Source organism: Trichechus manatus, unplaced genomic scaffold, assembly GCF_000243295.1.
Source record: "Trichechus manatus latirostris isolate Lorelei unplaced genomic scaffold, TriManLat1.0 scaffold00205, whole genome shotgun sequence".
Taxonomy (NCBI): Eukaryota; Metazoa; Chordata; class Mammalia; order Sirenia; family Trichechidae; genus Trichechus; species Trichechus manatus.
This window is the reverse complement of record NW_004444141.1, coordinates 19,244-32,656: the sequence shown is the minus strand read 5'-3', so window position 1 is coordinate 32,656 and position 13,413 is coordinate 19,244. Positions and strand designations below refer to the sequence as shown.

Genomic DNA, 13,413 nt, shown 5'->3' with positions numbered 1-13,413 from the left:
TAGTCACTCATTTGATTGCTTATTTTAATAATTACGCAACTACTTTCTTTGAGGAGTAGCCTGTTTTTACCACGAAAATACACCATTGCTTTAGTGACCTTGCAGCTCAGACTTCATGGTAGTAAATTCTGAGGAACTCCAGGATATTTTTTGCTGTTTACTGGAATTCTGTTACATTGAATGTTGTTAGGTGCCAACGAGTCAGTTAACTCATAGCAACCCTATGTACAACAGAACAAAACACTGCCTGGTCCTGCGCCATCCTCACAGTCTTTGTTAGCTTGAGCCCATCGTTGCAGCCACTGTGTCAATCTATCTCATTGAGGGTCTTCCTCTTTTTTGCTGACCCTCTACTTTACCAAGCATGATGTCCTTTTCCAGGGACTGATTCCGTCTTGATAACATGTCCAAAGTATGTGAGATGAAGTTTTGCCATCCTTGCTTCCAAGAAGCATTCTGGCTATACTTCTTCCAAGACAGATTTGTTCATTCTTTTGGCAGTCCATGGTATATTCAATATTCATCAGCAACACCATAATTCAAAGGTGTCAATTCTTCTTCAGTCTTCCCTATTCATTGCCAATCTTTCACATGCATATGAGGCAATTGAAAACATCGTAGCTTGGGTCAGGTGCACCTTAGTCTTCAAGGTGACATCTTTGCTTTTTTTTTTTTTTTAACACTTTAAAGAGGTCTTTTGCAGCAGATTTGCCCAATGTAATGCATTGTTTGATTTCTTGACTGCTGCTTCCATGGGTGTTGATTGTGGATTCAAGTAAAACTAAATCCTCGACAACTTCAGTCTTTTCTCCGTTTATCGTGATGTTGCTTATTGGTCCAGTTGTGTGAGGATTTTTGTTTTCTTTATGTTGAGGTTAATCCATACTGAAGGCTGAAGTCTTTGATCTTCGTCAATAAGTGCTTCAAGTCCTCTTCACTTTCAGCAAGCAAGGTTGTGTCATCTGCATATCACAGGTGGTTAATGAGTCTTCCTCCAATCCTGATGCTACATTGTTCTTCATATAGTCCAGCTTCTTGGATTATCTGCTCAGCATATGGATTGAATAAGTATGGTGAAATGATACAACCCTGACGCACCCTTTTCCTGACTTTAAACCATGCAGTATCCACCTGTTCTAAACGACTGCCTCTTGATCTAGGTACAGGCTCCTCATGAGCACAATTAAGTGTTCTGGAATTCCCATTCTTTGCAATGTTATCCATATTTTGTTATGATCCACACAGTCGAATGCCTTTTCATAGCCAATAAAATACAGGCAAGCATCTTTCTGGTATTCTCTGCTTTCAGCCAGAATGCATCTGACATCAGCAATGATACCTCTGCTTCCACGTCTTCTTCTGAATCCCCCTTGAATTTCTGTCAGTTCCCTGTTGATGTACTGCTGCAACCACTTTTGAATGATCTTCAGCAAAATTTTACTTGAGTATGATATTAATGATATTGTTCGATTATTTCTGTATTCGTTTGGATCACCTTTCTTTGGAATAGGCATAAATATGAATCTCTTCCAGTCAGTTCACCAGGTAGCTGTCTTCCAAATTTCTTGGCATAGAAGAGTGAATACTTCCAGCACGGCATCCATTTGTTGAAACATCTCAGTTGGTATTCCTTCAATTCCTGGAACCTTTTTTTTCGCCAATGTCTTCAGTGCATCTGGACCTCTTCCTTCAGTACCATCAGTTCTTTATCATATGCTACCTCCTGAAATGGTTGAACATTGACCAGTTCTTTTTGGTGCAATGACTGTGTATTCCTTCAATCTTCTTTTGATGCTTCCTGCATTGTTCAATATTTTGCCCATAGAATCCTTCACTATTGCAACTCGAGGCTTGAATTTTTTGTTCAGTTCTTTCAGCTTGAGAAATGCCAAGCGTGTTCTTCCCTTTTGGTTTCCTAACTAAAGGTCTTTGCACATGTCATAATAATACTTTACTTTGTCTTTTTGAGCCACCCTTTGAAATATTCCATTTAGCTCTTTTACTTCATCATTTCTTCCATCGATGTTCAAGAGCAAGTTTCAGAGTCTCTCTTTTTAATGAACTCTTGCTTTCTTCATGTATGAAGTCCTATATGTCATTCCATAACTCGTCTGGTTGAATAGAGCTCAAAAAAGGTGAACAATTAGAATTTGATTTGGTTGTTTTTTCTACAGATGTTTTCACTCAGTTGGACAAAATAACCTTTATAATATTATCCTTAGGAATTCAGACAAAGGGGTGTACATATGTGTGTGTATAAGTGTATAAGTTTGATAATTACTAAGCCATCTTGATTGGTTTAGATCTCAGATAAATTATATCAAGTAGAGCATGTAATGGTTTGGTAAGTCTCTACTGCATTGATTGTAACAGGTGTAGCTTTATTTGTTCATTTGGTCAACTTTTACTGAGTTCAAGGTTGATGTTTAAAAAAGAATAAAACATAATTCTTGCCCTGAAGGAGACCAGCACACAAATAGAGAAGTATAAAACTGTGTAGCATGCATTCTGATAGAGCTGTGCACAGGGTATTATGGGAGCCCTGAGGATAGATTGATGTATTGGAGGAAGGTGTAAGGAAGGTTAATGGTTGTAGATTTAAAAAAAAAAAAAATGGCTCTTGGAAAAGCCTACCATAAAAGTAAATACATTGTCTTTGAAAAGAAGTAAATAATGCTCATGCACCAGTGTCATGAAAAGGAGAATTGACTGTATTCTTTTTTTTTTTTTTAACTCCCCTTCCCTCCTCTTCCCTGGTAACCACTAATCTTCTTTTGTCTCAATGGATTTGCCTGTTCTAGATATTTCATATAAGTAGGATCATATAATTTGTTGTTTTATGTCTGACTTATTTCACTCAACATGTTTTTAAGGTTCCATCCATGTTGTAATGTGTATCAGGACTTCATTTGTCTTTATATCTGAGTAATATTTCACTGTATGATATATCTTATCTTGTTGATGTGCGCTTGGGTTGTTTCCACCTTTTGGCTATTCTGAATAGTGCTGCAGTGATCACTGGTGTACATGTGTCTGTTTCAGTTGCTTCTTTCAATTCTTTTGGCTATATACCTAGGAGTGGAATTGCTGAGTCATATAGTAATTCTATATTTAACTTTGTGAGGAGCTGCCAAACTGTTTTATACAGTGGCTGTACCATTTTACAATCCCATCAGCAATGTATGAGCGTTCCAGTTTCTCCACATCCTCTCCAACACTTGTTATTGTCCGTCTTTTTCACTATAGCCATCCTATGAAATGGTATGAAATGGTATCTCATTATGATTTTGATTTTCATTTACCTAATGACTAATGTTGCTGAACATCTTGTCATTAGATTTTTTGGCCATTTGCATATCTTCTTTGGAGCTTTTGGTCATATTTATTCAAATATTCTCTCTGCTTTTTTCTCTTCTCCTTCCCATAAAGCATATGTTGGTCCTCAGGCTTTGTTCATTTACCTTCATACTTTTTTCTGCTCCTCAGACTTGATAATTTCAATTGTCCTGTCTTCAAGTGTGCTACTTCTTTTTTCTGCCAGTTCAAATCAACTGTTGAACCCTTCCAGTGAATTTTTCATTTCAGTTATTGTACTTTTTAGCTCCAGTATTTCTGTTTCCTTTTTATAATTTCTATTTATTGATATTCTCATTTTGTTCATGCATCACTTTCCTGATTTCCTTTAGTTCTTCACCCATATTTCCTTTAGCTCTTTGAGCATATTTAATATTGTTTTAAAGTCTTTGTTCTGTCCATTATCTGGGCTTCCACAGGGACAGTTTTTGTCACTTCATTTTGTTCTTTTGAATGGGCTATCCTTTCCTAGTTTTTGTTTGTTTGTTTTTGTTTTTTATTCCTTGTAGTTTTTTGTTGAAACTGGAACATTTGAATATTATAATGTGGTAGCTCCAGAAATCAGATTCATCAACTCTTCCTCTTCCATAAGGATTGCTGTTTGTTTGCTTGTTTGTTTTAATTGTTGAAGGCTGCAGTAGTTCATTTGTTTAGTGACTTTCTCCAACTATTTTTTACAAAGGCTGCCTTCCTGGATGTGTGTGGACTTGAAGTCTTTGTTCCTTGGCTTGTTTCAGCTTGTGTTTTGGCAGATATTTTCTTGAATGCAAGAGAGTGAGGGACTTCTCTTAGTGTTGGCATATTGGCTCTGTGCGGGGCCCTCCTTCAACACTTAGCTAAACTTTCAGTCATTGTTGCTTCCCCTCAGCCCTCGTGAGCTCCAAGACAGGCCAAACTTAGCAGAGCACCTTACTTCCATCCTACTGGCAGCTCCCAGAGAGATTAGAACAGACACACACACAATAATTTGTGAATAAGCCTGCTCTGCTCCCTCTAGAGTCAGAGACTAGACTCTGTCTCTGAATGCGTGGACTGTCACCACTTTAAAATGGACACACCAAGGTGGGGAGGGAGCTGGGTGCAGGCGAGTTGAAAACCTAAGTTTTCCTACCATTCGGAGGTAGCCTTTATCTTGATTGAGCATTCACTTAGCTGCTGGTGTCCAGAGTTCTGACAAAGTTGCTTCTACCAATTTCTGCTTTTTTTTTTTATGGTGGAGAGTGCTTTTGTGTGGGGAGAGTGGGAGCATGGAGCTGCTCATGCTGCCATCTTGCTTCTCAATCTGGAAAATTTTTAAGTGTGCATGAGGTCTTCCTTTACTGCACTATTGTATTCCCCTCCATTGTGAAAACTTGGTGGGGTTAGGTAAGCTCAGAGGAAAAAATTTAACTCTAATCTCACTATCCAAAGATAACTTTTAATGCTTTAATATAGGTTTTTATTTTTGAATGCTTTAATTATAATTTTCTGAGTTTTTACCTTTGGGAGAATGTACTATTTTAAAATTTGATCCACATACTGATGTTTTATGCCAAAAATTATGGTGGGTGATGTGGAGAGGCACTTCAGAAGGAATATAGTACATGGCATTATCCTCAATTAGCTAGGAAGCTTTTAGAGGATTTTAGTCTAATTTGCATGAAATAAGTAAACACTGTTTAAGTTGGCATTATTTCTGTTAATATTCCTCTGAAGGTTCAGAAGGGTTATTGAAAGGCCCCCTGTCTGAAGAAACAGAAGCATCAGACAATGTTGATGGAGTTCATGATTCTGTCGTTTTGGATCCTGAGAGACTAGAACCTAGACTGGATGAGGAAGACACGTATGTTGTGATATACCTAGAAAAATGTAGTTGGCATGTGTGTGGGTGTATAATTTAAATTATACCATAATAATTTCAGGTTTAGTAAGAGCTTGTTATATTACTTTTCATCATAAATTACTATTTATATCTTGTGCTTTTTTCTGGGATGGCTAATTATGGTATTACAGAGTTCCTGATTGAGCCTCATACAGATAATCTTTCAGTTTAGACTTACTGTTTCTTTAACATACTAGATTTTACATTGAAAGCAGTTATATTAACAATGAAAGAAGTGATCTTTTGAAATACTAACACATTTTTTCTCTGTTCAGTTGCCTCATGGAGCCTGCTTTAGGGTTCTCTAGAGAAACAGAACCAGTGATATTTAATGAACAGTTTCTTTTATAATGATCAGCACAAAGCTGGTTCCTATGAGGTGGAAGTTAAAGATGTCCCAAATGTCCAGCTTTTCTAAACTGCTGTCCCATTCCATCATCCAAACATCAACTACTCCCCCTCCCTCAGTACTCTCCGTCTGGTCTTTGGGTTCTGTAATTTGCTGCAGTGTCTCACAGAACTCACGAACTGTATTTAAAGCTAAATGGTTTATTAGGGAAGTAACAGGGTGCAACTTGGGATCAGAATACAGTTCTTCGATAAGTTCTTCTTCTCAGCCATGCCCACAGGCAGGCCTCTCTCTGGCCTCTTGGCTTCTTGGCCTCTTGGCCTTGCCTCTGCCCTGCTCAGGCAAGTGTTACAAAGTTCCTAGTGCCATGGGTCGGCAATCCCCACTGCAGCCATCTCCCTCCAGTTGGTCTCCTGGTTCCTGCCATCTCACATTGCTATCACTCTTGCTACTGCTGCACCACCGTCTCTCGCTGTCTTCCATGTTAAAGCTCCTCGAGCACTCTCTCTCTGTCTCCCTTTAAGCCTTGTAAGATGGCAAAACTGACCAATTCCCTTGTTAGGATCCCATATACCTTATTTACATGGTCCCACCCCATCAAGGGTGCCATGCATCTTATTTGCATTAATAGTAAACTGTGCAGTCCCCTTGGTGGGCCACAAGCACCTTATTTGCATAGCTCCAACCGATAATTTTGTGAGAGTTATAAGACCATGATGAGAAAGGCCATATAAAAGTGATCCATCATACCGCAGTCCACCCTCTGGGTTTTCTAGCCATGGTTCTTTCATACTTGGAGGATAACTTCCCCCTCCCAACCATTTTACCAGTCCAAAACAGTTATTAACAATTAGTCCTCTCTTAGGGCAAAGAGTCCTCAGGATGAGGTTACTCAGGTACCAGCCATTCAAGTCTACCACAAGTATCTAGCTGATCTGGTCAGGTTCTCCAAAAGTTGTCTCGGCTTCACCCTCTCTGGCCTCTGATAAAATTTAACTGAGGGAAGATTATTCCATTGCTCTGAATCTCTCTGAAGGTATCAGCATAGTGTTAGATTTCCCCTGCTGCATAACCCATTTATTCATTCCTTTACCTTCAGCTATTATTTCTCCTTCCTTCCATTTGTCATTTGTTTTTACCCAAACTCTTCCACTTTGGGAAGGGGCATCAGGTTCAGCTGCTGTACCAGTCCAGATTGCTGGTAGCAAGACCAGTCAAGCAAGTGCTTCCCCCTCAGTCCACTCATTCATGTTGGGTAGGGTTACATAGGTACAACACTAATGAGCTATCTCAACCACTAGACAGTATGACACTATTCATTGTCAACCTCACTTTTGCCAGATTGAGGGAAGGTACAATCCATCCCATTAAGCCCTTAGGAATTCTAGGGATATAGTTACAGTCTCTTGCTTAGGGATCACCCCTGCTTCCGGCACCTGCAGCTGCATCCCTGTTCCTGGGACCACAGCATCTGGCAGGAAAAAAAGCAATTTTAGGTGATATGGGGAAGAGCTGTACAGTGGCACCAGCATCTTCCTCCAGCCCTTCTTCCCCAGATCACCAAGAGAAGCGTAGGAATCTGTCCAGTGGTGATCCTCCATTTGCCCCACTCATGTTGAGTGTGAGCACACACTCATGAAGGCACGTGAGCCAGCCCTTCATGGTTTTATCTCCCTCATTTCAGGTAACAAATGTTTCAATTGCCCATTCCAATTCTCTATCAAACCATTACTCTGAGGGTGGTATGCAATATGGTATGTCCATTTAATATGATGTTTCTTGGCCCATTGCTATACCCTGTGGACTGTAAAGTGTGTTCCTTGATCTGATGAAATGTAACTTAGTGGCCCATATTGGTACAGTATCTTTTGTTCCAATCCCTTAGTAGTTTTTTATCATTTGCATCCATCACAGGATATACAAAGCCTAGTCCAGAGTAAGTATCTGTTCCTGTGAGGACCCATTTGTAGCTGTCTGGTGCCACTGACATCATTGGTCCAATACAATCAACTTGCCAGCTACGTGCAGGCCTTCCCCCTGGGAAGTCTACCCCATAGCCATCTGCAACGTCTGTCTTTTTTGTTGGCAGACAGAGCAGTCCTTATTGGCATTTTTTGCCTCAGAGGGTGCAAGAGGGATGCGTCTAGATTCAGCCCATCTCTGCATTGCTGCAGCACCCCCATGTCTACTCATTTCATGGGCCCAATCAACCACCTCAAGTGGCCGTACTAACAGGTCCACTTACTGATTCCAGTCATCTTCCGATCCAGGAAGGGGGTTCTTCTGATGGGCATCAACATGTCCTACTCTAATGCACCCTCTAAATTCCCAGAGTGCTTTCCATAGGTCCATGCCTCACTTGGGTATCCCCTTAATAGTCAATTTTCCATCTCACATTTGCCTGACCATATAGCCAGGCCATTGGCCACAGCCCATGAATCGGTAAAAATCCAAACGTATGGGCTCTCATCATTGCTCAATTCTTCCATTGCAGCTAGGAAGACAGCATGAAGTCCAACCCATTCAGCTGACCTCGTCTTACCTTCTTTAGTCAGGGCCTTTCCATTTGCTGGCCTTAATGCCGCAGCTTTTCACATCAGTTGTCCATGTACCCTGGAACTGCCATCTGTTAACCAAGAAGCCTTCTGCTCATCAGCAGAAAGTTGTTGATAGGGTGCCTCCTGGTAGCAATGGGCTCTAGCAGCTTCTCAGGTGGTTCTAGAGTACGACCTATGGGAAAAGAGGCTACCTGCTCGTGGATATGGTGGGTTCCTCCCTGCATTCCCCTAGTATCTTGTTCTTGTATGAACCATTTCCATTTTATTATGGAACTATTTTGGGCACTGCCTTCCGTATTAGAGTGTTTCTCTGACATCACCCGAGACATTATGGGTATTTCAGGTCTTATGATGATTTTATGTCCTTCTGTCATGGAGGCAGTCTCAATCAACGCCCAATAATAGGTGAGTAATTGCTTTTCAAATGGCATGTATCATGCTGCAACATCTGGAAACTTTTTTAGTTCAGAATCCCAGCAGACCCAGTAGGGTAACATTCTCAGGTTTTTGCCATAAACTCCAGTCTGCATAAGCACATGTGGCAGACACCTCCAAAATCATGTCTGAACATGAATCATAAGGGCCTAAGGGCAGGGAGAGTGAGACCGCTTTCTGTAATTCAAACACAGCCTGCTGTTGTTCTTGTCTCTGTTTGAACAAAGTTTTCTTCTGAGTGATTTTATGGATGGGAGCAGCAATGTTCCCAGATGTGGAATATATGTTCTCCAAAATCCAAATAGACCAACCAAATGTTGGACCTCCTGCTTAGTCTGGGGGTAGAGAGTGACAGCAACTTATTCTTGGTTGCCTGCAGAATGTCACGGGTGGCCCTTGCCCAAATTTTTCCCGATAATTTCACCTTTTGGGCAGGGCCCTGGATTTATTAACCAGCCTCTGTTGGCCATGTGGGTCACCACTGTATTCAAATCAGCTCTAGCCTGTTCTTTGGTTTCTGATACTAACATAATGTCATCAATGTAATTTATCTTTACACTTGCAATCTGTACCAAGTCGAAGTCTCTTCTAACCAAACTATGATAGTAAGCCAGTGAATTCAAGTAACTCTGTGGCAATATAGTGAAAGTGAAAGGGAATCCTTCCATGTGAAAACAAACTGCGGCTGGCTCTTTTCCAAGATTGGGATCGAGAAAAAGGCATTTGCAAGATCAGTCAATGAGTACCAGTCTCCTTTAGCCTACTGTATTTTCTGCATCATTGATACCATCCTGGAACAGCTGAAGCCGCAGGTGGCACTACTTTATTTAGGCCTCGATAGTCTACTGTCAGCCTCCATGAGCCACCTGCCTTTTTTACAGGCTATGCAGGGCTGTTACACAGAGAATTTGTTGGCACCAACACTCCAGCATTTAGCATGTCTTTAATCAAAGTAGTAATTTCGTTTTGTCTACCAGGTATCCTGTACTGTTTCAGATTAACAAGCCTGAGTGGGTTTGGGCAATTCTAATGGTTTCCATTTAGCATGTCCAATCAATACCGGCCTAAGGGCAGACTTACACACCTTCAGTTTTACAGTATCAGATAGAGGGAGTATTCCCCAGTTACGCATAACATCCATACCAATAATACATTCAGGTAAGGGAGATGCAACTACTTCATACGAGATCTGTTTAAATCTTCCAGTTCTCATCCAAACTTTCACCTTAGTCCCATCAACCATTGTATCCCCGTATCCCCCTAGTCTACCTTTAGGCCCCTTTAAGGTTTTTTTGACAGGTTTTGGAATTACAGTATATTGGGCTCCTGTGTCCAAGAGCCCCAAGAATATCTTTTCCCCACCCCGGGCCATTTCACCCACACATGTGCATATAACCTCATGTCCCCTGCTGGGGGATGGACCAGAAGACCCTGGCCCCCTCATCAATCCTTATCCTGATCAACTATCTGAGCCTTTGCTTCAAATGGTCCCAGGTGGGACTTCTCATCATTAAATTCCTTTCAACTAGGGTGAATAGAGTGGACTTGTTTAGGCCTCTTTAACACTGAGGGACCAGCTGGAGTTTGTATTGGTCCACCCAACCTCCTACAGTGCTCCATTAGGACGTTTGTCTCAACTCCATCATTGTCCGCTATATTCATCCCATTTCTTAGTAACCATTGAAAAATCTCCGTCCTCGTGGAGTAAGTTCTTTCCCCATTGCCTCTTCCCATTCTCCTATGAATCACTCTTAGGTTTCTTGCATCTGTAAGACCCATGCGGGGAAACTGTGCCAACAGATCCAACAAGCCTTCTTGGACTGTTGGTTTGTTTCACAGTAGCAAGGTTACATTGGGTGCCCATGTAGAAGGGGCTCCATCGATTACCATATCTACCATGACTTGTGTAAGAGGCATACTCATTGGATGAATATCTTGATCAACATAAAGTCCTTCCAGCATGGCTTGCATAAACAGCACATCAGCTGCTTCCTCTGGAGTGTTCATTGGGTATTTAGATGGGGAAAGGGGCAGTTTCCATTCTCAGAGTAAGAAAATCTCACTGCATATTTTATCCAGTCTACCAGGCTGGCCGTCCCCTTTGGGTTAACCTGTTGTGTAACTGGATCTGGTGTCATCATTCATGACTGTTCCATAGTGAAATTGTGGGTCTTGCATCAACCCAAACATACTCTTCCATTCTGCAACATTCAGATCTAAAGACCCTGCCCCTAAATTAGTAGTTCTTACAGCCATTTTCGTAATGGTTCCTCAGGAAACTGACAGTACCAATCTACAAATTGAAACAACTCCTTTATACTGTACCCCTGGCTTCAATAGTTTCTTGGTTTTGCCTGTTCCCCTCTGGACTACCTTTTTGGTGACTAGTGGTCATAGGGGTACTTCCTGTTGTTCTGATGTGATTTTTCCTTTCCTGGTTTGCTCTGAGACTGACAGTTGTAGTTCTGACCGGACTGGATCTGGGCTTAGTACAGTGTTACAATCCACCACTGTATTCTTTTTCCCTACCATTGCATCTGTTACTGATAACATCAACCAAGGAATTGTATGTATCACCCTTTCCTTATCACTCTGTATTTCCTTATGCATCCAACTAGCAGATTCCTCAGGAGTTAGACCCACCACTTCCATGAATAGCTTTTGCCTTGTGTGATTGATAGCAACATAACAGCTACTTCGGTCCATGGGTGTTTTTTATCCTATACAGAAACCAAAAGTTTCTCATTCTCCTATTTATCCCCTTTTCTCCAAAACCACATATTCCAGTGAGTCTGGGCTGTTGGAGTGAATCCCACCATTCTGACACCAATTAAATGAATAATTTCTTTTATAAGGATCAGCAAAGGCTGGTTCCTATGAGGTGGTGGTTAAAGATGTCCCAAATGTCTGATTTTTTCAAACTGCCGTCCCACTCCATGGTCTGTAACACCAATTACTCCTCCTCTCTAAGTTCTCTCCCTTCTGTCTTTGGGTTCTGTAATTTGCTGCAACGCCTTACAGAACTCACAAACCACACTTACAGTTAAGTGGTTTATTAGGAAAGTAACAGGGTGCAACTTGGGATCAGAAACTGCTCAGAATACAGTTCTCCAATCAGGACAGCTTCTTCTCAGCCATGCCCGCAGGAAGGCCTCTCTGTGGCCTCTCAGCCTTGCCTCTGCCCTGCTCAGCCAAGTATTACAAAGCTCCTAGCTCTGTGGGTTGTCAAGCCCCACCACAGCCATCTCACCCTGGTCTCCTGGTTCCTGCCGTCTGGTGCCACTATCACTGTTGCTACTGCTGCACCACCGTCTCTCTCTGTCTTCCGTGTTATAGCTCCCCCCACTCTCTCTCCCTCTGTGGCTCCCTTTAAGTCTAGTGGGATGGCAAAACTGACCAATCCCCTTCTTAGGGTTCCATGTACCTTATTTGCATGGTCCCACCCCCGCAAGTGTGCCATGCACCTTATTTACATTATTAGCAAGCTGTGCAATCCCATTGGTATACCACAAACACCTTATTTTCATAGTCCCACCCAATCATTTGATTGGAGTTACGAGAACATGGAGAGAAAGGCCATATAAAAGTGATCCATTGCACTGTATGTATGAAAGTATGTATGTGTGTATATGTATATATATAAATATATATATATATATATACATACATACATAGAGAGAGAGAAAGACAGATTGGTTTACTTCAAGCAATTCAGTCACACAATTGTGAGGAGCTGGCAAGTCCAAAATCCATAGGTCAGGCAGCAGGCTGTAGTCTTCTGCAGGCTTGCATCCCAAGATCTGTAGGTCAGGTGATGGACAGAGTGAAAAGTGAAGTGAGAGTTCTGCCAGAATATCTGTTTATTGTCTGGAGGCGGATCATACCCTAAGGAAACTCCCTTTTCAACTGATTGATTGATTACATTACACTAGATTACATTATGGAAGTTGATTATATTACATTATTGAAGGTAATTGGCTCTACCCAGTGCCAACTGATTTAATCATGTATAACTACTCCATCCATGGCAGCAACTAGACTAGTGTTTGGCTAAACAACTGGGAAGTTGAGACACAAAATTAACCATCATAGAGGTCATTTAAAAGAAATTTAAATATTGCTATGTTGGCGTTCTGCTTTGAGTCACTTAACAAATACTTAATGCGCCCCTAACAGGGAGGCTTAATATCCAAATTGTTTTTTCACAGGGACTTTGAGGAAGAAGACGACAACTCTGATTGGGTATCAGAACTGAAGAACTGAGCTGGATTACAGGGAGTGGGTGATGAATAATGCCCAAGGAAATGTTCCTTAATCACACTGAGTAGATTTTTAAAATGAGGGATTAATATTTGGATAATAATTAGTTCACAGGATGTGTATTTTCCTTTGGTAACATAATGAAAAGTGAGAAACTATGAATATTTAGAATTGTTCCTGATTAGTATCATGAAGTTTAAAAAATCTAGACCGCCTATAAGTTTTTAAACTCAGGGGAGAAGGTGTAGCATAATGGATATCATCTTTGGGCTTTGGAGACAGGTAGAATGGAAACTGGTTGCTAGATCGACCACCCAGTATTGTGTGATTGTCGGAAGTTAACCTCTTTGAGCCTTAATTCCCTCAACTGTGAAATGAGGATAATTATGCCTGCCTCCTAGGGCTGCTGACAGTAGATCATACAGCATCTCCTAATGTTATTATTCATATAGTTATGATTTGTGCTTATTACTATGTAACTCATTTTACATTTTCTAAAGTTTAAGGATCGAAATATATTTAATGATAACACAGTAATGTGTGCAATTTTTAATAAGACCTATTTCAGGGTAGTTTATGTGAGCTGCACCTCATTT

The 13,413-nt window shown here is 41.0% G+C and overlaps 1 protein-coding gene across 1 annotated transcript in view; it reads left to right on the top strand.

Annotated features, from left to right (window-relative positions):
• Window positions 1-12,820, top strand: part of NEK3 (NIMA related kinase 3) — a 49,532-nt gene extending 36,712 nt beyond the window's left edge. The window contains exons 13-14 of the mRNA XM_012558996.1: window positions 5,050-5,176; window positions 12,766-12,820. Of these exons, the coding sequence (XP_012414450.1) occupies window positions 5,050-5,176; window positions 12,766-12,820 (182 nt within the window). The remainder of the gene's footprint in view (window positions 1-5,049; window positions 5,177-12,765) is intronic.
• The last annotated feature ends 593 nt before the right edge of the window (window positions 12,821-13,413 follow it).